The sequence below is a fragment of the Leucopleurus acutus genome (assembly GCF_964270905.1).
Source record: "Leucopleurus acutus genome assembly, chromosome: 10".
Classification (NCBI taxonomy): Eukaryota; Metazoa; Chordata; class Mammalia; order Artiodactyla; family Delphinidae; genus Leucopleurus; species Leucopleurus acutus.
In genome coordinates, this window is record NC_139153.1 from 104,300,666 (window position 1) to 104,322,721 (window position 22,056).

General features: G+C 48.3%; 1 protein-coding gene across 2 annotated transcripts in view; it reads left to right on the forward strand.

The window, feature by feature from the left end:
- Window positions 1-22,056, forward strand: part of GMDS (GDP-mannose 4,6-dehydratase) — a 480,937-nt gene that overhangs the window by 370,954 nt on the left and 87,927 nt on the right. For both annotated transcript variants that reach the window (XM_082847742.1, XM_082847743.1), the window contains exon 8: window positions 17,536-17,654. In XM_082847742.1, coding sequence (XP_082703868.1) covers window positions 17,536-17,654 — 119 coding nt within the window. The remainder of the gene's footprint in view (window positions 1-17,535; window positions 17,655-22,056) is intronic.

The following is a 22,056-nucleotide window of genomic DNA, read 5'->3' on the forward strand; positions in this document are numbered from 1 at the left end:
CCCAAAATAAGCAGCCAGGTTTGAATTCTTTACTACTTTTGGGTCACATATTATTGACAGGATACACTGATGCGTGGATACTTTTTTAAGAGCTGTCCTTCCAATTAGATTCTTTAGAAGCAAATGATGAAGTGTGATCCTTGCACTTTTTGCACATATCTCATTAATTATACCATCATTCTAAATATTTACAATGTGTTCTTTCAAATATTTGTAGATATAATAGAAAGCACGTCTCTGACATTATATGCCTTACTAAATTGACACTAGATATTCCCATGTTTACACACTTACATATGGTTAATGGCTCATGTTACCTATTAAAGTTTCCTGTTTCCTGATTTAAAAGATATTGAAAGGTTGAAGTACTGAAATGTTTATTTTTGACCTCGGGATCTTACCGCTTCCAAAAGTCACACGTAAATAGGCTGAATACTCATTTTAACGCCCCCAAACCCACTTTTTAGCATCATTGTGAAACGAAGGTTCCATCGGCCGAGGTCACGTTGGACACTTGGCGTGGCCGGCCTGGTGGCCGGTGACCTCTGCCCCAGGGAGGAGCGTGGAACGTAAACACCGGTTTCTACAGCAGCTTAGAGCCGGGATTAACTTGGATCATGTCGTCTTCTGCTTTTAATGAAATTCCGTCCCTTGTATTTTCATGTTTGGAAGAGAGTCCAAGTTATCTCATGCTAATTTAGTCCGGCCGTGCCCTCGGGGGTGTCACAGGCTTCCCTGACCTCTCCAAGAGGGACGAGGGGCATGAAGCATTCCTGAGAAACTGGAGTGCGGCAGCCCCCAGAGAGTTTGCAGCGAAACTTGCTCCAGACTCGCCGCCAGATGCTCGAGTCCCCCTTCAGCACTTGCCTGACATCTCTGTCAGCCTGTCTGGCTGCACGGGAAGGCCAGTCCGGGGGCCGGGGGAGGCCCAGGACAGGACTGTCCGTCTTTGTCGTTTGCCGTCTGAAGTACGTCCACGAAGGCGGGAAGAGCCCGGGGAAGCAGGGCCCGATTTTGCTTGTCTATTTTTCTTCTTTCCTAGCCGCCAATTTAAATTAGATGAATTGGTATTCCTAGTCCCCAAATAATGAATTCCCTGATTTTCAGTGACCGAAATTGAAGGGTGGTAGGTGGTGGGTTTTTTATAGGACCTCTGCGACTAATTACTTTGTGATGATATTAGCTATCGTGCAAAGCATGTTTTCTCTTGTGCATTTAATGAAATCTGGGGCAAGGGGGTGTTGGAAACTATCTTTCTGGTTTTAAAATTATATCCTCTCTGTGGTTTACATTTCCTATATGAAGGATTTCAGAAGAAGTGGGAAAGGAGAGTATCCTATACTGTAAACAAACCGAGAAGCCACATTTCCTGTCTCGTCCCTTGTTTTCCTGTGAAGTGAGTGAAGTTCAGCGTGCCTGGCAGCGGCCACGTGAGGGGAGTCTGAAGGTCCTGCTCGACCCGACACCCGAGCGGGACCCTCAAGAACAGACCCTCCTACTGGGGCCCTCACCGCCCGCATCAGAGCTGGGCCGCGGCTATGCTTTGTTTAGTCCAGGCAATATTTAAAAGTTTCTTTTCTTCTTTAGCTAACAGTTAAAATTTGAGAGTTTTTTTTTAAACAAAACTCTCAGCTTTCAGCATTTCAGATGTATGACTTCTCTGATACAACCAGAAGACCCGGCGAGGCTCCTTCCACATCCCCGTACGGGGACTGTCTTCTGCTCGCAAGTGCTCACAGACCCTTCTGCCAGGGAATGTCCTCTGCAGGCCACCAGGGGTGAACCCAGCCGGGGCCCCTGAAGGCACTGGAGTTGTGAAGCTGTCTTGGACTCTTCCTCCAGTGCTGTGTTAAACACGAGAAATCACTTTTCAAAGTAAAGTACCCTGCTCACCGGAAAGTCCTTCCTGCTTTTTGTGTAAGAACCGATACTTAAATATTGCACTCATTTCTTCATTGACCTACACTGTGACTCTCAGGGCCCTTTGTCTCCTACGTGGCAGCCTGCAGAGGCGGCTGGCCTGGGAGGTGGACGTGGGCCCCAGCGCCAGGCCCGCCTCTCGCCGTCTGGAACGTCTCGATGGAGCCCAGTTTCCTTACCTCCAAAACCTGAAACAAATTTCCCAGCTCTCGAAAGTTCTGTGAGCTTTGCCACCTTTCAGTTTCCAATGATTCAAGACACAGTAGCTTAGGTTTCCTAACTTAACCTAGTGTCTCTGTCAAACAGAATTAATCATGGAATCAAACATGTTGCTGCCCTCAGAGGGGCTGTGTGTCACAGACCCTCAGGTTCTGTGTAGAGGTTCCCTTTGTAAAGACAAGGGTCCTTCAGATAATCACCCCGCCTCCATCTCCATCATCTTCATAAAGCGCAGCGAGTCTGTGGGCCGGTCTGACCGCTGAGACGGAGGACGTGTGCGCTGGACATCTGGAGAGAGGAGACCCTGGGGGCGTCTTGGAGGACCCCTTGACATTCAGGCTGGAAACTGGGAAAGGAGGAGGGTCCCACGTTGAGCCTGGGATGTGACTGCGCGAGCCCCTTGCGTCCTGGCGGTGTCCTAGGCCGGCGTGTGCCTGGGGGTGCAGTCACGGGGCTGGAGAGGCTGGTACAGGGGGTGTCTTCAGGCAGCCGCTTATCAAGCCTCAGCTCCTGCCGTTTCATGCAGACGGGGTGGACGGGGTGGAAACCGGCCCCAGGGTCAGGAAATCTGCCTTCTGTTCCTTGTTGTGCAGCCGCGACCTTTGGAAGGTCATTCCCCAGCCCTTCTCAGTTTCTCCATCCGTAAAATAAGATGGTGAAATTAATGTGCTTTATAAGAAACGTTAGGGAAATCCTTCTGATTACTTCCATGAGAACTATGGCCGATGAACATTTCTTGGGCCCCCACCTTGACCCCCTCTCTGGCACACTGTCCAGGGCCTGGAGGTTGGAGGGGTCTCTGGTTGGAGGGGTTTCTCAGAGCCCTGCCTTCCTGCTGCCTGTCCATGGGTTCTGTTCCCACCCTGGTGACACCTCCGCCCCCCAGGAGGAGAGGTGGTGGAGGCGGGAGCTCCTTATGCCGAAATAAACAGTGAAGTTTGGAGACATGTAGACCAAAATAATTAGGACAATGCTGTTGAATGAAAGATGGCATTAGACTTCTTGTTATACTTACGTTGGAATCCGGTCCCCAAAAGCACACTCTCCAGTTAACTGATTTGTTTTAAAAGGTTTGTTTGTTTGTTTCAAGATTTCATTAGTTGAAATCTTCCGATCACGCCTCAGTTCAGGCTCTATCTATGGGCTTTTCTACTTCCTTGAGAAATGTTGGAAAAACATCTGTTTTTCTATCAACAACTGTTGACTATTTGGGAACAGTGTAACGCCAAGGAGCACGAACAATAACGAATGAAGCCAACTGTCCAGGAGGAATGAGTTCAAGCTCCCCTGAAGCACCCACCTGTGTAGCACAGGTTTATTTTCCTGAAATAGCGGAAACCCACACATAAGACAAATATATAAATTACCAGGACTTTCAAAAACGTTTTATTTTATTTATTTATTTTGGGCTGCGTTGGGTCTTCATAGCACATGGGCTTTCTCTAGTTGCAGCGAGAGGGGGCTGCTCTTCGTTACGGTGCACGGGCTTCTCGTTGCTGTGGCTTCTCGTTGCGGAGCGCGGGCTCTAGAGCGCAGGCTCAGTAGTTGTGGCACACAGGCTCAGTAGTTGTGGCTCGTGGGCTCTAGAGCGCAGGCTCAGTAGTTGTGGCGCACGGGCTTAGTTGCTCCGTGGCATGTGGGATCTTCCTGGACCAGGGCTCGAACCCTTGTCCCCTGCATTGTCAGGCGGATTCTTAACTGCTGTGCCACCAGGGAAGTCCCTACCAGGATTTTTATACTCTTTCAAAACTTGCATATAGCCGACCTGCTTTGGTCAAAGAATCAGAAATTCTTAAGGATGGAAATGTTGAAATTGCAGATTTCCATTCTAAAACACATTTTTTTAAAGAATTAGTGCTCTGAAAAATGCTGTGTTTTCGTGTTAAGAGTGATAACAGGCTGTGGAATCATCACGTTGTATCTTGGTGATCGTGATGGATCTCTGACCTCTTCAGCATTAGCCAGGCGTTTTCTCTAATGATATTATCCCTTGTAATAGCAGGAACGTTTTGTAGATCACAAAGCGCTTTCAAGAGATGCGCTAATAGGATCCCTAAACCCTGTGACGTGCGAGAAAACCAAGCGTGAAGTAAGTGACTTGCCTGGCGTGATAGGCCCAGAGTCTTAGGGCTTCTGTCCGCGTTCTTTTCACTACGTAACCTTGAGACTGTCCTTGATGGCCCATTTTCCTATAAAACACTTCGCTTGGGAAGACGCATCACTGTGTGAGGCCTTGTGGTCCTGCTGTCTGGGGGCGCTGGGTGTGTGGGCCTCACACCACAGGCTCAGCTTATGGAGTTGCCCTACCTTGTAAAAAGGTGACAGCGGATCCCAGAAAGGTTCCTCGCCTGCCAGCGCCCAGTACTGCTGGGAACAAGGTCGGTGTTTTCACTCTTTTTCCTGTGCTCCTTCGTCCTCAGCCTCCACTTCTAGCAGCAGGACGAGTTGGCATCAGCTGGGTGCTGTCCCTGCTCCCCCTGGACCCTCCGGACGGGCCGCCAAGAGGGGCGTCTCTGCTAAAGCAGGTCAGGGGCCCAGCAGGTGACGCGGTTTCCCCAACTGGGGGACACCGCTCGCTCTTAGAGGCAAGCGCCCCAAACCCATCCCTTTTCTCAGAGGTCCTGACCTAACACGGAGTCAGAGACCAAGGTGACTCGTGGGACTGAGATGCTCGTTCTGGTCGCCTGGGAGGTGGCCCTGCGCCGTCCCGGCTGGGCTGCCAGGCTGTTCCCAGCCCAGAGCTTCCACGGGAGGCATGAGCTCGCTTGTCTTTCTGCCCTCTGTGTCCTGGAGTCAGGCATGCAGAGGCACAGGCGCCGGGGGTAGGGGCAGTGGGGCAGCCCCGGGCTCATGGCCCGCCCACCAGTCCTGTGGGGCCACCCGTGGGGGAGGCACGGGATTTCTCTCCCTGTCTGGGGAGAGCTGACTTCCTGGGAGACTTAGTTCCCTGATGCTGCAGCCCACTCGTGCGATCCTTTCACTGGACCCTGAACTGAACTTGTTCTTCATTCTTCTTACGAGGCTTCGCTCTGGCTGACGGTGGAGGGCCGGGTGGGAAGGGCTCCTTATCCGCTGTCTGGTCTGGGGTCGGCCCGGTGGCTTTGGTCCAGCAGCACCTCCCTGTGTGTCCCCTTTATCTGTCCCTCTGTGATTTTAGAAGGAATTTCGTAGAAATGGGAACTGGAGATTCGGGGTGGATTGAGCAGAAAGTGTGATCGTCACACTGGCTTATTTGCAAGAGCAGTAAAAGGACACTAAATATTCTGCCTGCACACATGTTCCCGCCTGAAAATTACTAGCCTCTTAATTTATGATTTTTGGAGCAAATGTTCAATAAGTGTTCTTAAATCAACAACATTGATTTAAAAACAAAATTATCAGCATTACCTAGTGTCTCACAGAAAAGAAAAAACTCTAGCAGATCACTTCACATTTAGCTTTGAGATGTTATCAGCCGTCAGCCTTCTAAGCACCCTTTACCCTTGGTAAGTGCAGTGCAGTGAAAACGCTAGCACGTACATGAATGGCCAGCAGACTCAGTTCATCCCGGAGACCCGGCACGTTGCACACCTTCCCGGGAAGGTTCACATCAATCACGGAGACACATCTGTCTTCCGTAAACACCACCCCAAGCGCCCTGCTTCTCGGAAAGTTGGGCCGAGGGAACCAGTGCAGATCCCCTCCCTGCCAAGCCTTGCGTCACGAGCCTTCGTGATCAATAAGAACATTGTGGTAGTTGTTTCAGAGCTGATGTAGTTACTTGTCTGCAAGCCGACACTTGACTCAAAAGACTGGTCTGGTTTCTGTGGTGCAAGTGTGGCCTTCGCTGGGCCTGTCCTGGCACCGAGCTCTGGGACTGCTCTGCCCGGGCAGCAGCTGGGCCCATCCCTCAGTTTCATAGTGAGTAACCCATCAGCCGGACCAGCGCCTCTGTGAGAGGACACGGTGTCTTTTCCGTCAGAACCACCGTGGCCCGTTAGTTAGTAGGAAGGAGGGAAAGAACAGAATGGAAAACCCATCAGATGCCTGGCTGTGGGCTCTTCAATTCTGGAGAGACAGAAAATGTGGTGGCCCTGCTTTTCTTAATAACTGGGATAAATGCAGATAGTGGTAGGCCATTGAGCATCTAAGGATGAGATGATGCAGAAATGCATGACTTAGAAAAAGTCTCTCCGTTCATAGTTGAGATGCACAGTGTTTCTTGGCTTTTCTGTAATCGGTTCATATGGTTTGTATATGAATTCATGTCAGGATCTTAGAATTTCCTCTTGGAGTTTCTGTCTTCCTCCTTGAAAACTTTCTGTTTCATTTTCAGGGAAATGGAATCCTTTGGGTCTTACTGTTGAAATATAGTTTTGTTGTGTCCGATATTACTTTTAATTTCACCAATTGCGGGGTAAATAAACCATTGTGCAGTTGGAAAAAAAAATTGGCAGAAAGGCAGAATATGTTAAAGACTCTTGCTTTTCATTGCAGGGAGATTTCCCAACTGCAGCGGCTCTGTTCTATTCTGCCTCTGGCTAACATCTCAAGATCAGTCATAAAGCTCCACGCAGATACTTTCATGTATTGGAAGAACAATATTTTGACACTCGTTGACACAGCAAAAAATACAGCCCTGAATTAGTGTTCAGGAGGACAGTGAAGACATTGTCCGTTCATATGAGATGCATGTGAAAATGTTGTGTTGCGTTAACAGAAAAGATGCCCCTCAGCCCTTGACCGTCAGCGTTTGCCGGGAGGACCGCTTCTGGTTCTTCACAGGATTAGACAGCTTTTTATTCTCAATCATGGGACTTGAGCAGTCATTGGTACTGTCAGACTACAGAAAATTTTAGTCACCAAAAAATACAGGTTTATTCTCCAGAGTCTAGCAATTTGAGTTAAGCTTCTCTCAAGTTTTTGTTTGGTTGTTATTTTCTTTTTTGGGGTGGGGGGCCACTTTAGAATATTTAAAGACTTGTTATGTTAACTATTTTGAAAATATTAATTCAATTTATCAAAGGCCTGATTTTCTAAATTTCATCTAAAGTTATAAAGACTCAAAAAAAAAATCTGTCACTATCTATGTGTTTTTAAAATAATCAAACTTTTAGGAGCTCTCTTGATTTTTTTTTTTTAATTTGAAGAACATAAAGGAGCTTTTGGTTTAATTTTCAGCAGTGTGGAGGGGATGTAGTCTGTAAATTACTGGGTTTTTTATATGTAGTGGAATTTCTCTCCTCCCGTGTCACTAGGCTCAAATATTACTGCTACAAGAAATGTTTTCTTAAATAGAACTAGCTTCCCTTCCCATCTCTCTCAATCAAGGACACTACTGAGTCAGCATCTAGGAAATAATTATGATAACAGAAACATTAGAGTCATGGGCAAGACCAGGTTAAAAAGAGCAACTTAACCTCCCAGAAGATCAAAGCTTACATAGTGTTTCTGTTGGGGTGTTCTTGTATTTAGCAACCAGAAATTAAAGGCAGAATGATTAAATCTAAATCTATTCAAGCGTAGTTTTAAGAGTATGGAGGGTAGAGTGACTTTTAAATTGAAATCCTGATTTCTGTGAATCAGGATGCTGTGGTGAAACACATTTGAAATGAGTTTCGATGAATGCGTTGAATGGGCACCAGCTCCCCGGTGACAAGGATGCTGCGTGTGCCGGGCCGAGGTCCTCAGGGATGCTGGATGGGCAGGCGCCGCGCTCGTGGGTCTAGGAGCAGACGGATGAGGGTTCTCAGAGCCCTCCCGCCGCGAGGTGTGCCAGCCGCCTCCCCGCTCCTGCCGGCAGTCAGCGGTCACCCCTTGGTCCCAGTGGCTCGGGGACGTGGCGTTCCTCCCTCCTCCCTGAGGATTCTGGGGCCCGGGTGCTGCCTTACCCCTTGGACCTGCCTTCTCGGCATTGATGCATGGCTGCCCCCCACCCCATGCAGGGACTGGTCCCCAGCTATCTTCCTCCGAGCTCGTGGCACAGGGAGCAGAAACCAGCTCGAAGAAATTCAGGTGGAAAAGGAGTCATCCCAGGGGGCGTTGGGGCACGTCCCAGGCCGGGGCGGTGGAGTCGCTTGCCGTGCTCCGGGCGCCTGCCCCTCGCTCCCCCCATGCCTGGGGTCCCGCCCTCCCTGCTTCTCGCCCAGCAGGTGTCCTACCCTGGGCTCTGAGGTGCTCCTTCTGCCTCAGGCCTCCCCCCCGGGCCTCAGCAGGGCGCTGACCCCCACTCTGGAGTCAGGCATCTCCGGTGCCCAGTGCCATCCTGCGCATTCAGTCTCTGGGCCTCTGATCACAGGCTTTTTTGAGACCCCGATTGGCCCAGAATATGTCTGTGTCCACCCTTGATATGGGACTGGGAGTGGGGGAGGCACTGGGACGGGCCCCTGGCTGAGCGTAGCTCTGGCCTCACGCCTCCAGCTCAAGCCGGGGGTGGGGGGTGGGGGGGGCCTGCTTGGGACGGAGGTTGTCCGGAGCTCCCAGGCCTGATGTCTCCTGGAGGCTCGCTGGAGTTCATGTCTCAGAAGTTCCCCCTTAAGTCAAATGCTGGGCTCTTAGAGCCTTTTTCCTGCGTAAAGCGTGGATGCCCCTAAGCCAGGCTCTGCATCCTCCGTGTCTGCCCCCACCTGGCATCCTCCAGTGCCTGGCACTTTGCAGGCTTCCGTAAATATTTGCTGACCGACAGGTCCGGTCCCCGGGCTGGTCCGCACAAGTCCACGCAGCTGTTCCTAACGACCATTTAGAATAGCAGAATTTCCACAGGAAAATGCATGGGAGTGTAATGCAGTGAAAAGAAAACGAAACGGGATTGAGGCTCTCGTCCCACCTCCGGCCAAACTAGCTGTGTGACTTCAGCCAGATCACATAACCTCTCTGGTTTCAGCTGCTTCCCCGCCTTTTTATGAGTTGAATTGAAAGACAGCATCTCTGAGGTCCTTTCCAACTATGAAAGTCTGTGGCTGTGAACAGAATGGGGATTAAATTCACTCCACCCTTTCACTCTGCATGCCATGTATGGACGCAGGACTTTGGTCCTGGAGATGAACTAGGTTCTCCCAGGTGCCAGGAACCCTCTCCAGCTGCGTAACCACCGTCATCATCATCATGATAAATAATAGTCCTTGAGCGCTTACTCTGTTCCAGGCACTGTTCATATATTAGCTAATTTCATCCTAAAAGCGACCCTACGAGGTTGGTGCCATTATTCTCATTTTTCTGAGGCCCTGGAAGATTAGGAACTTTCCAGAAGTCACCCAGTGACTCCTGGAGCCGAGGTTTAACCCGGGTGGTCTGACTCCAGGTCTGAGGACCACGGCACGCGCTGGTTCTCGGTGTGGTCCCCAGACCAGCAGCATCAGCTTTGCCCTGGAACCTGCTAGAAGTGCAGATTTTCAGGCCTCAGCCAGGCCTACTGAGTCGGCCTCGCTGGGGCTGGAGGAGGCCCGCGATCTGTGTGTTAACCTCCCAGCAGGCTCTGATGCACACAGACTCCAGCACCCCTGCCTGCTCCCTGAGCACTGGCTGTCATCGTGCCCGTAAGTGTCTCTCTGGGTCTTTGCTCCCCACTGTTCCCACTGGGAGGCAGGGGTGTGGTGTCCCTGCCCATTGGTACACGAATGAGACAGGCATTCAAAAGTCAGACGGTCATAAACTGGGAGCTAGTTAGCCCACTTCTCAAGGTCTGTCTTCTAGTTGGCATCACCGATGTAGTCACTGCAGGAAAAGTCAGGTGGTGGAGACGAGGAAGGAGGGAGGGGAGAGGATGATCCGCCAGCTGTGTCCCGGGGTGAGCAGACCGCCTCCACGAAGCCCTGCAGGTTGAGCGGCGGCGTGAGGGCAGCACACACACGAGAGGGGGGCCCTTCTCCCTCTGCAGGGCGGCTCCGTGGCCCGGCTGCCCCATGAGTGCCTGCCAGCCTCCTGTGTTCGTGGGCGTACAAGGGGTACCCAGGTGAGCTGAGATGTGCTGCGAACACAGAACGTGCACGGGGCTTCCAAGGCTCAGTGCATAGGAAAACAGCGTAAAATACCTTGATAATATTCTCTATTGAAACGACAATGTACTGCATACATTGGTTTATAAAGCATTAAAATTAGCTCTGCCCTTTCCTTTTCCTTTTTTAATGTGGCTAATAGAAAATGTTAAGTTATATATATGGCTTGCATTGTATTTCTGAGGGGCAGCACCATTTTAGGGAACCTTAGCTTGTAAAGTCCCGCTGCGTTTCCCTTAATGCACATAATGTGATGTGTTTATCAGGGTTAGTTACTGGTAACGATGGCTGTCAGTACTGGAACCCAGAGGTCCGTGGAGAGGCTCGGGCCTGTCACTCAAGAGAGCCCAGGACCAGCCCAGAAGCTGGGCCCCTCAGGTCAGAGTCAGACGATAGGCAGAACTGGGTGCTCAGGATGGCTTTGAGGGGAAGGTCACAGCAAAGTCAGAGCTGCTTCCCAAGGGTGAGTTGAGGCAGCCCTGGGCCGGGAGCCACGAGCCGGGAGTGGCGGGCAGGTGGCCGGCCGTGGGCGTGGAGTCACTTCCTGCTGTGCAGCTGAGCCAGGAGCAAAGTCTGGGTGGCTCGCCGGGCATGTGAGTGGGAGCAGGTATTGGAAGCACCTGGAAGGGGTAGGCGGCTGGGCTCCAGGAAACAGCACTTCTGGGAAGTGCGTTGTGACAGTCATGGTGTCGGGGCCCGTATGCCGGGTGTGAGTCCCTGAGCTAGTGTCAACCTGACCATCACTGCATGGTGCAAGGTAGGCAGAGCTGTGCAGGGACACTACAGCAGAGGCAACAATGCTTATGTTAAAGGCAAACATAAGGATTTCATTGCTGTATTGAAACAGCTGAGATTACAGTCATCACAGGACTGCCCGCCCATCCTAAACGCCCCGTCACAGTGTGACTTTACTGCTTTGCTCATGGCGGGGGTGGGGGCGGGGGGGCGTTCCCCTTTGTCTGGATTTGGGCTGTGCCTGCCACAGTAGTCCATGGAGGGGCACGGCGGGGCCTCCCGAGGCTTTAGGAGGCCTTGCAGATTCTGTTTTCTAAGGAAGCTGGGCCAGACTGGGTGAGAGGCTGCGGGGACAGGACACAAGGAGGAGGGCTGGGGGGCGGTCCAGCACGGAGGACCCAGGCCTGTGCGGGAGGCCATCTCGGCCAGCAGCCTGGGAAGCAGGGAGGAGCCGTCCTCCCGGATTCTGAACTCAGGGTCCTGAGCAGTAAAAAGGCTTAAGCCAGAGTTTCGGGATGGCTGAATAAGCAGCAGCCTTTGTCTGTATGTGCGTTTTCTCTTATGGTTCTTTCCTACGTTGTTTACGTGGCCACATAACCTTGGGTACATACCATGCTTCATGTGCTCACTCAGGGCACGTTGTGCTGGGCATACATGTCTGGCTGTAGAATTCGCTCCAATTAATTTCCAGTCCTAAAAGTCCCGCACAATGACGTTCCATAGGGCTGGACAATGTCTCTATCGATGCCCAGCCTTTCCTGCAGGACGACGGGAGGGACCCCGGTTTCGCTGTCGGGGCCTGGCCTCCTGGCTGAGGGGCAGTGCAGACTGACCGGGGTTGGGCTACTTGGGGCCCACACTCACCAGATCAGTGCCGGGAAGTGAGGGCAGCCGTGTCCCGGGGCAGAGAGTGTCCTGATTTTGGAGAGAGGGTTTTGGGAGGACTTTAAAGTGGAGCTGCAGGCCTGCCCTGCACTTTCCTTCTCCTCACACCGTTCCACAGCAAGTATGCAGCCTTGTTCAAACAGGAAGAGTAATGGGAAAGCTGAGTGGGCCTGGGGAGAGGGCTGCAAGGGGGGACAAGGACCAAAACGAGACAGACCAAAAGCACATACGGGCCATAAGGAGTAGCAGCAAAGGCAAATACCACGGATTCAAAGAAGCTTACAGGCAGCGCGGTTTGGTTCCATTTGCCAGAAGCCAAGGTGGGCAGATTAGAGCCCGTGGGCCAGTCACGGGTTGTGTAAATAGCACGGCCACACCCACCTCTTCCTGTGTTGTCTGTGGCCGCTTTGTGCTCCAGCGGCTGTGTTACAGCGTGTGGCTCGAAAGCCTAAAGTGTTTACTCTCTGGCCCTTTCAGAAAACGTTTGCAGACCCCGGACTTAAAGGGAATAAATGAAGGAGTTAAGCAAGAAGTAGTCAGTAAAGACACAGACAAGAGAGAGAAAATCATTCCAGAGGTTGAAGTCACATTAGCAAGAAACCTTTAAATAAGTGTTATTAGAAACAGGTGAACAAGCAGGAGGACATCACACAAAATAATATGGAAGAGAACAAGGATAAGTATGATGGGGCAGCAAGTAACAGACCTGAACACAGAAGAAAAGGGATCCAACACATGCATAATTGGTGTGCCTGGAAAAGAAAAGGAGTGCATGGAAGCATGGAAGAGATAAAATGTACTCAGAGATCAATAAATAACGACGTTACCTGACTCTGCATACAGAGAGAGCAGATGGTGCTCCAGAAAACTGGGTCAGAGTGATTCCCAGAGGACTAGAGCTTTCAGGCTGTATGTTGTGACCCCCAGCCTCGGACTTCGTAGCTTGGTGGACCTGGCTGGAACAAAAGCGCAGGGCAGTGCAAGTGTTGGTCTGGCCTCTTTCAGTGCATTGGTATCAATGTTGAATGATATGTTAATAGCAAGAGCTAGATAGCCTTCTAAATTTGTTTTATTATTTTTGGTGTTTTTAAAAATGTATCATCTAATGATTTTTTTCCTGTCCAGTAACTTTGTACTTTTAAAATGTCTAAAAGACCCTTAATCAAAGGAATCGACAAACAACAGTATTTTTACCCATGATGAAATTAATAGACTGAGGTTTTGATTTTATGCTAGATGATTTTCTCAATACAGTTGTGTTTGTTAGTCATTTAGTACCTGTTTCCCAACTATGTCAGAGTAAGGGGTACTCCCCCTGGGCTAACCTGAACTGTGTGCATCCCACAAAGCATAAGACCCAGCCTAGCCCAGGACTCCTTGAAGTCCTGATTCAAACTGAAAACACCAGGCTATCATGATGAAAGCAGCTACTGAACAGAGCTGAAAGAAAATGTATGTGAACGGTTCCACACTTAGAATCCTTTATGGGGAATTTTAATCTCCATTTGTTCAAATGCCTCTGATTTTTATTAGAATCATTTCATAGAATTTCTCGCCTATTTTTATACATATATTTATGTATGTATATATATATTTATGTACGTGTATATGTTTAGATTATTTTTATGACAGTAGCCCGTAAAGCACAAAAGCACAGGACTGAGAAGGCAGCAGTCAGATGAACATAGTTAAACATAACCTTGATTAACAAATCTCGTTATTCATGGATGACAGCTCAGTTAATAAGTGTCTGTGGCTTGGATACTGAGCCGGAGGTTAATGGCAAGGTGGAAGCAATTGTCGAATCCAGGTTTTCAAGACAAACACACATCCCAGCCCGAAAGGCACGCGTGGAATCAAGGCTAGCTGGTCGGCTGTGGTGATGCCCTTCGGCTGTTCTCCACCACTGGTCCCGCTGGGAGCCACTGCAAGCTCCTGGGTCCAGGAAGGAGGAGGCCCCTCCACCGTGACGTCCATGTCGTGACCTGTACGGCCAAAGAGCAGGTGTGGGAGAGGAGTATTTTTTTTTTGGCGGGGGTGGGGGGGGGATTTTTTAAATGAAAGTTTTATTTTGACTTCTCTAAATTAGGTTTGTAAAACAGATAGATTCACTGTGTGGTTACAAGAGAGCACATATCCAAATGGAGCGGGTACTTATAACCACCTAGACTTGGCCTTCAAGCGTCAGTGACACGGAGTCGGGGTCCCCCTGGACTTTATATGCCTTAAAAGCAAGATGAATATGGGACATGGTTGGAGAACTGCGCTGTTCATTTGCCATCAGGAGACATTTTGATGTTGAAGAATCCCAAGCCTTGGTGCACTCCTCCCTGTGGGATGGATTAAAACATAAAAAGCAGGCGATGTTTCCGTTTGCACTGGTGATCAGGGCAGGGCAGAGGTAATTAAGTGTGTGAGGAGGTGGGGAAGTCAGTCGTATCCTTATGGGGCCCCTCATTCCGGGAGGGACGGGCCCAGAGTGCAGACGCCTGAAACCTGTCACCTCAGGAGCGTTTCTGCACCGGAAGCCGGAGCTGGGTAGGGACTTGAGCACGGGGTGGCCGGCCGAGTCGTGGGTCACATGGCCCGCATGTGAACAGGAAGGTGAGGAGAGGTGACCCTTCGCCTCGGCCGTGCCATCCATCAGGGAAGAAATGGACCAGATCAGCGTGTGCAGCTGCGTGAGGACGTGCAGGCCTGGGCGCTTCCCACACAGGGGCCTTTGTGCTGGACACGACTGGGCATCGCGACGGGCCACGCGGCCCCGGCTCGCTGGCAAATTCCTAACCCACGATCACCGCAGAGCGCAAACTTGTTCATCTGGTCTGGAGTGTCACCGGCCTTCATTTACCAGTCAGAGACGATTCATTATGCTCAGTGGAAATTCAAACAAAGCCTTTCCCTCTGCGTTTTAAAACCAGTAAACTATTCAGTAATAACAAATAAATCTGGAGCTGTACATCCTTTCCCGCCCATTCCCAGGCTGGAGTCTGGGACAGGATGAACTTTAAAGGAAATGCCTAGAAATTGGTAGGTCAAAGGCCGCGGATGGTCGGCTGGAAAAGAAAAGGGCAGATTCTTGGCACTCAGCTGTGGTGAAAGTGAGGGCCTCCTGTGTGCCCAGATTCCCGGTGGGGATGGAACGAGCACCAGGGAGCTGGTGCCGGTGTCTCAAGTAATCCACCCGCAACCAGTCATCGTATTTTCTCCCTTTATTTTTAGCAGCCCTTGCTTTCTTTCACATAATCATGTGAAAAATATGATTTTTTCAAAACCATTCCAGCCCAACATAGTGTTTAAAAGAAATAAAATAAGCTGAGCAGTCCTGAAAGACCTACTTGAAATGTTATTTTTAGAATGGAAAGTCAAGTGAAACACCCTTAAGTACATACACTAAGCCCTCAGAAAAACGTTCAGATAGAAATTCTAGCCAGAAGCATAATTTAATTTTTCCTAAAAACTTTGGAAGCATTTTGAAGAAAGCCAAAACGTGCGTCTGTGTGTGTGTGTGTCTGTGTGTGTGTGCACGCACACGTGTGTGTGTGTGTGTGTGCGTGTGTGTGCACACAGCACGTGAGAGGGTCAGCTTAGTTGGGGAGGTGCCCAAAGGGCAGCTCGGGCCAGTATAGCCAGTGTGCTATGCCATCGTCCCAGGGAAACCTGGAGAGACACAGGCCATGCCAGGGCCCAGGATGGAGGGTTTCCGAGCAGAGGAGTAGGGTATTCCAGGCTGGGTGGACACCTGCAAGACGCGGACACCAAGAGGGGCCTCTCGCCTCTGCTGGTGCCCACGACCAGGGCACCTTCGAGGAGCTGAACAGCCAAGGGCGCTGGCCCAGGGTCTGACCCTCGGGGCCGCACGCACCATCCCGATGAAGAGGACAGCTTGCATTTTGTGCCTTTTTAGAACTGATCAAGCTTTATTATTAATATAATTCATGTAAAATTTTTAAAGTGTTATAAATAAATTCATCAACTATAATCTCTCAATGCAAAACAAAACTGCAGATGTTTCATGAATGTGAACAAACCCCTCTCCTGCCAGGACGATTCCGTCTGATGCTTCTCAGCACGTCCCTGACCTGCGTCTGCTTCCAGCGTCCCACCCGGGGGCCGCCTCTCCAAGGCGTGTGAAATTGCCGAAAGCCTTGTCTTCTGCAGGACAAAAATACAATTTAAAACAATCTGGAAATAGACTGAAATATTCACAAGAAAAAACTTCGAGTACAGGAGAAACGTGCGCGTTTCTATTTTTTAGAAGGCTGCCATAAATTGAAATGAATAAAGAAGAATTAAACTTTACTTAAACTAAATCAGCAAAAACTTTGCTGACTGTGTTTTCTAAAAGAAAATAAGCGGCTCCATTGATCTCAGAAACCTAGTTTTCAGCTTATCCCACAGCAGCTGGGGAGACACCAACCAATAGTTTTCTATAGATGTTACAACAAGAGTTCAATGAACATAATATTGGGGACTCTGTGTTCTAATGAGGTGACTGTTGCTTTCACCTATTTTATTTGGAAAAGTGGGTGTGAGTGATGAAAAAAATTGATTTTTAAAAAATTTTTTATTGAAGTATAGTTGATTTATCATGTGTTTTAGATGTACAGCAAAGTGATCCAGTTATACATATATATGTGTATATACATATGTATATTCTTTTTCAGATTCCTTTTCATTATAGGTTATCGCATTGAGTTGTTTTTTGTTGTTTTTTTTTTGTCTTAGATTTTTTTCCTAAAGAGACTGCTGTCAGATACCAGCTATACTTAATTTTGTAAGATCTCCATCTTCTGTCTGTGTAAACAAAACCTTTAAAATCAGTGCGTGGCTGCAGCTATAGAACCTCTAGGCCCGGCTGCTACGGTGAGAGCCGTCTGAGCTGAGTTTGGGGCCCTGTTTTGGGTCTTTCACCTGCAGCTAGACTTCTGGCTCTCCTTGAAAAAGCCTGTCTGTGAGATGCACCCACCGAGCCCCTGACCTTCAAACACAGCTACTGAAACCTTAACTCTGCGCAGACGTCTTCACTGCCAGATAACTTGTTAAAAGTGCTGTTCGTTATATGATTGTTTTTCCATTAAGGATTGTTGAATATTTTGCTTTACCGTGTCACCGCAGTGGTAGATTTCCAACTTTACTGTTAAGAAATTTGGTCCTACTTTGGAGGATAAACGCCTGTCCTTAAATGATGTTTTCTTGCCTTCCTTCCATGATTCTTAAATATCCTATGAAAAGGTTATTCAGTGCAGACGCTCTTCAGCATCTCCTACATGTGAACTGTAGTCCAAGGTCCTGCTGCAGACAGAGGTGCTGCAACAGCTGCCCGGCCTGTGCACCTGGGCTGTACCCAGAGGTCCCCAGATGATTCTGTCTCACGTTAGAGTTTGAGAACCACGACTGCCGCGGTTAGGATAGTGGACTAGATTCATCGTCACCGTCTGGCTACACAGGTTAAAGCATCTAAACAAGGAGGCCGTTAGCCCTTGGTAGCCAGGGTCACCACACCAGAATCCGAGGAAGTGAAACTTCACCAGTAGCTCACCCGGCTTCCCAGATGATCAAATAATTGCTTTGCTCTGTTTCGCTTCACTTCTACTCTGTAAAAGCCCTGCCCCCCTGTCCCTGCGTGGGGAGCCTCCTGAACACCTTTGGAATCAACGTGTGCTCAGATAAACTCCTGAGAGTTTTGCGTGCCTTGGTTTACCTGTCAGCACTGTCCCTGTCCGTGATGTGCGTTGGTGACGTGAGAGTTCCCGAGGGGCAGCTGGGTCCAGCTTTCACGTGGCTCTGCCTCTCTTTCTAGGCCATGTGGCTGATGCTACAGAATGATGAACCCGAGGACTTTGTCATAGCCACGGGGGAGGTCCACAGCGTCCGGGAATTCGTAGAGAAGTCGTTTCTGCACATCGGAAAAACCATCGTGTGAGTATGACTGGTGGGCGCTTGTCAGACGTGTGCTCGCTGTTCTGCCTGCATTTTGTCGTGTTCCCTCTTTGCTCTTGTGGCGCATGAAGCAGGGACTCGGTCCCAGTTATAGAGAGAGTCAGATATTTGTCACCATCTAAACTCAGTTTTTTAAAAATGTCTTTTCTCTTCTTAATTTTTAAACGTGTTTTTAAGGTGTTTACTTCTTTAACTAACTTTGTGTCATGGTTTATACTCAGTTTACTAGGGTTTTACTGTTGCCAATTGCTCTTAACAGATCAATGTGATAACATACAAGTTACACAAACTTTTTTCAGTACTTTCACTTTATATTTTAAATTTTTGAAACCATAGAAACTTACAGAAAAGTTTCACATACATGACCAGCATAATTCTTTTCTCCGAACCATTGAGAGTAGGCCCCGTCCCCCTGACTTCTGTGTGTATTTCCTATAAACAGAGACATTGTCGAACATGAATGCAGCGCAGCCGTCAAGGTCAGGAAGTGGCGCTGCTGAGTGAGCACCGTCTCACCTGCAGACTCACCCGAGTCTTGCAGCTGGGTCAGTGCTCCACTTTATACCACGCGATCCACACACTACAGCTACTTGCTGCATTACACAAATTTTGAAGTCAGATTTTTATTGGAATATTTGAAAGATCGGGGGGAAATCCTTCACTACAGATGGAAGGTTCTTTTTTGGTGATTGTATTATTGAGATAAAATATGCATAACATAAAATTTACCATTTTAATAATTTTCAGGCATACAGCTCAGTGGCATTACGTATATTCACAGTGTTGGGCAACCATCACCACCATCCGCCCACAGAACTCTTTCTTCTCCCCAAACTGAAACTCTGCTCCCGTTAAACCCTAACTCCCCTCCCCCTCCCCCAGCCCCTGGCAGCCACCATTCTACTCTCTGTCTCTGAGTTTGATGACTCCAGGGACCTCATATCAATGGAATCACACAGTATCTGTCCCTCTGTGACTGGCTTATTTCGCTGAGACTGATGTGCTCAGGTTCCATCCTGTGTCAGCACTTCACTCCTGTTTAAGGCTGAGTAATATTCCATTGTGTGGATGGACCACGTGTTGCTTGTCCATCATCTGTTAACACCTGGGTGGCCCCCACCTTTGGGCTGTTGTGAATGATGCTGCTGTGAACACGCGTATACAAATATCTGTTTGAGTCCCTCCCTGCTTTCCGTTCTTTGGCTTATAAACTTAGGAGTGGAATTTCTGGGTCGTACGGTAATTCTGTGTTTAACTTTTTGAAGATCTTTCAAACATTTTTCCAAGATTCACTTTTAAAATATAAGAAAGGACTTCCATTTCTAGCTATGATGGAATAACAGAAATCAGATTAAACCTTCTATCTTGAAAAACTAGGAAACTATATGAAATACATAAAACACCGTTTGGGCGACGGGCAGTGCAGGACCGTGATCCCTGGTAGAAAAGGAGCAGATGAGATGAGCCCTGCAATCACCCGGGTTTCCTGGAGACATGGTCTCCACCAGGGAGCGTGGAAGAGGAACTTCAACAGAGAACAGCCGTTTGCTGAGAGCCGAGGAGGTGGAGGGCAGAATTCAGAGAGTCTGAGGCACCTGGATGTTGTGGGGCCGTGCGATGAGGAGCCCGTGGCGTGGTGATCCGCAAAGAAAAAGAGCTCCCAAAGCGTGCATAAGGATCCCACTGAGTCCTTACTGAATATTAAGAAGACATTCCACGAGCTTGGATGAGGAACTGCCTGGGAGGTGGAATTGAAGGTTTCTTAGAGCGTTCCCAGGCTTGGGAGGCACATGAGCTTCAGCTATAATGGAGAGACCTCGTTCTCACTCAGTGACCATCCTCACTCAGGGGATGAAGTAAGATTCCAGAAGAGCTGTGCCTCAGTGATGGGACTGATTCCCAGAGTAAAGGCTGCTCTAGACCCAGGCTAACAAAGCTTAAACACAAACTTCAAAGGGATCAAACTGGATACAAATAACTTAGCCTTCGACCATTGCAAAGCCCAGTGTTCTTCAAAGGAATACAGTAAACTCTAGACTCAAAAGCATAACGTTTCTTTTTCTTTTGATTTTTATTGGCGTATGAGTTGCTTTACAGTGTTGTGTTAGTTTCTGCTGTGCAGCAAAGTGAGTCAGCCATACGTATACATATGTCCCCTTTTTTTTGGATTTCCTTCTCCTTTAGGTCACCACAGAGCATTGAGTAGAGTACCCTGTGCTATACAGCAGGTTCTCATTAGTTATCTCTTTTATACAGAGTATCAATAGTGTATATCTGTCAATCCCAATCTTCCAGTTCATCCTAACCCCCACCCTTCCCCATTGATATCCACATGTTTGTTCTCTACGTCTGTGTCTCTGTTTCTGCTTTGTAAATAAGATTGTCTGTACCAGTTTTTTCAGATTCCACATATATGTGTTAATACAGCAGTCCCTGACCTTTTTGGCACCGGGGACCGGTTTTGTGGAAGACAGTTTTTCCACAGGGGGAGGGGGGGATGGTTGAGGCCATAATGCGGGTGATGGGAAGCGGCTGTAATTACAGATGAAGCTTGGCTCGCTTGCCCACCGCTCACGTCCTGCTGCGCAGCCCAGTTCCTGACAGGCCACAGACTGGTAGCAGTCCACAGCCCAGGGGTTAGGGACCCCTGCATTAACATACGGTATTTCTTTTTCTCTTTCTGACTTACTTCACTCTGTATGACGGTCTCCAGGTCCATCCACATCTCTACAAATGACCCAATTTCATTCCTTTTTATGGCTGAGTAATATTCCACTGTATATATGTGCCACATCTTCTTTATCCATTCCTCTGTCGTTAGACATTTAAGTTGCTTCTATGTCCTGGCTATTGTAAACAGAGCTGCAGTGAACACTGTGGTACATGACTCTTTTTGAATCATGGTTTTCTCAGTCTATATGCCCAGTAGTGGGATTGCTGGGTCGTATGGTAGTTCTATCTTTAGTTTTTTAGGGAACCTCCATACTGTTCTCCATAGCAGCTGTATCAATTTACATTGCCACCAACAATGCGTGAGGGTTCCCTTTTCTCCACACCCTCTCCAGCATTTGTTTGTGGATTTTTTTAAATGAATTTATTTATTTATTTGTTTTTTATTTATTTATTTTTGGCTGCACTGGGTCTTCGCTGCTGCACATGGGCTTTCTCTAGTTGTGGTGAGCAGGGGCTACTCTTCGTTTCAGTTCATGGGCTTCTCATTGCAGTGGCTTCTCTTGTTGCAGAGCACAGGCTCTAGGCACATGGGCTTCAGTAACTGTGGCATGCGGGCTCAGTAGTTATGGCTCACGGGCTCTAGAGCGCAGGCTCAGTAGTTGTGGTGCATGGGCTTAGTTGCTCCACAGCATGTGGGATCTTCCCGGACCAGGGCTTGAACCCATGTCCCCTGCATTGGCAGGCAGGTTCTTAACCACTGCGCCACCATGGAAGTCCTGTTTGTGGATTTTTTTTGATGATGGTCATTCTGACTGGTGTGAGGTGATACCTCATTGTAGTTTTGATTTGCATTTCTCTAATAATTAGTGATGTTGAGTCTTTTCATCTGTTTGTTGGCCATCTGTATGTCTTCCTTGGAGAAATGTCTATTTATGTCTTCTGCCCATGTTTTGATTGCATGGTTTGTTTTTTTGATATTGAGCTGCCTGAGCTGTTTGTATATTTTGGAGATTAATCCTTTGTCAGTTGCTTCATTTGCAAATATTTTCTCCTATTCTGAGGGCTGTCTTTTCTTCTTGTTTATGGTTTACTTTGCTGTGCAAAAGCTTTTAAATTTAATTAGCTCCCATTGTTTATTTTTGTTTTTATTCTCATTACTCTAGGCGGTGGGTCAAAAAAGGCCTTGCTGTGACTTATGTCAAAGAGTGTTCTGCCTATGTTTTCCTCTAAGAGTTTTATAGTGACTCGCCTTACATTTAAGTCTTTAATCCATTTTGAGTTTATTTTTGTATATGATGTTAGGGAGTGTTCTAATTTCATTTTTACATGCAGCTGTCCAGTTTTCCCAGCACCACTTATTGAAGAGGCTGTCCGTTCTCCATTGTATATTCTTGCCTCCTTTGTCAAAGATAAACCCATGCACATATGGTCACCTTATCTCTGGGCTTTCTATCCTGTTCCATTGATCTGTATTTCTCTTTTTGTGTCAGTACCACACTGTCTTGATTACTGTAGCTTTGTAGTGTAGTTTGAAGTTGGGGAGCCTGATTCCTCCAGCTCCATTTTTCTTTTCAAGATTGCTTTTACTATTCAAGGTATTTTGTGTTTCCATACAAATTGTAAAATTTTTTGTTCCAGTTCTGTGAAAAATGCCTTTGGTAATTTGATAGATTGCATTGAATCTGTAGATTGCTTTGGGTAGTTTTGT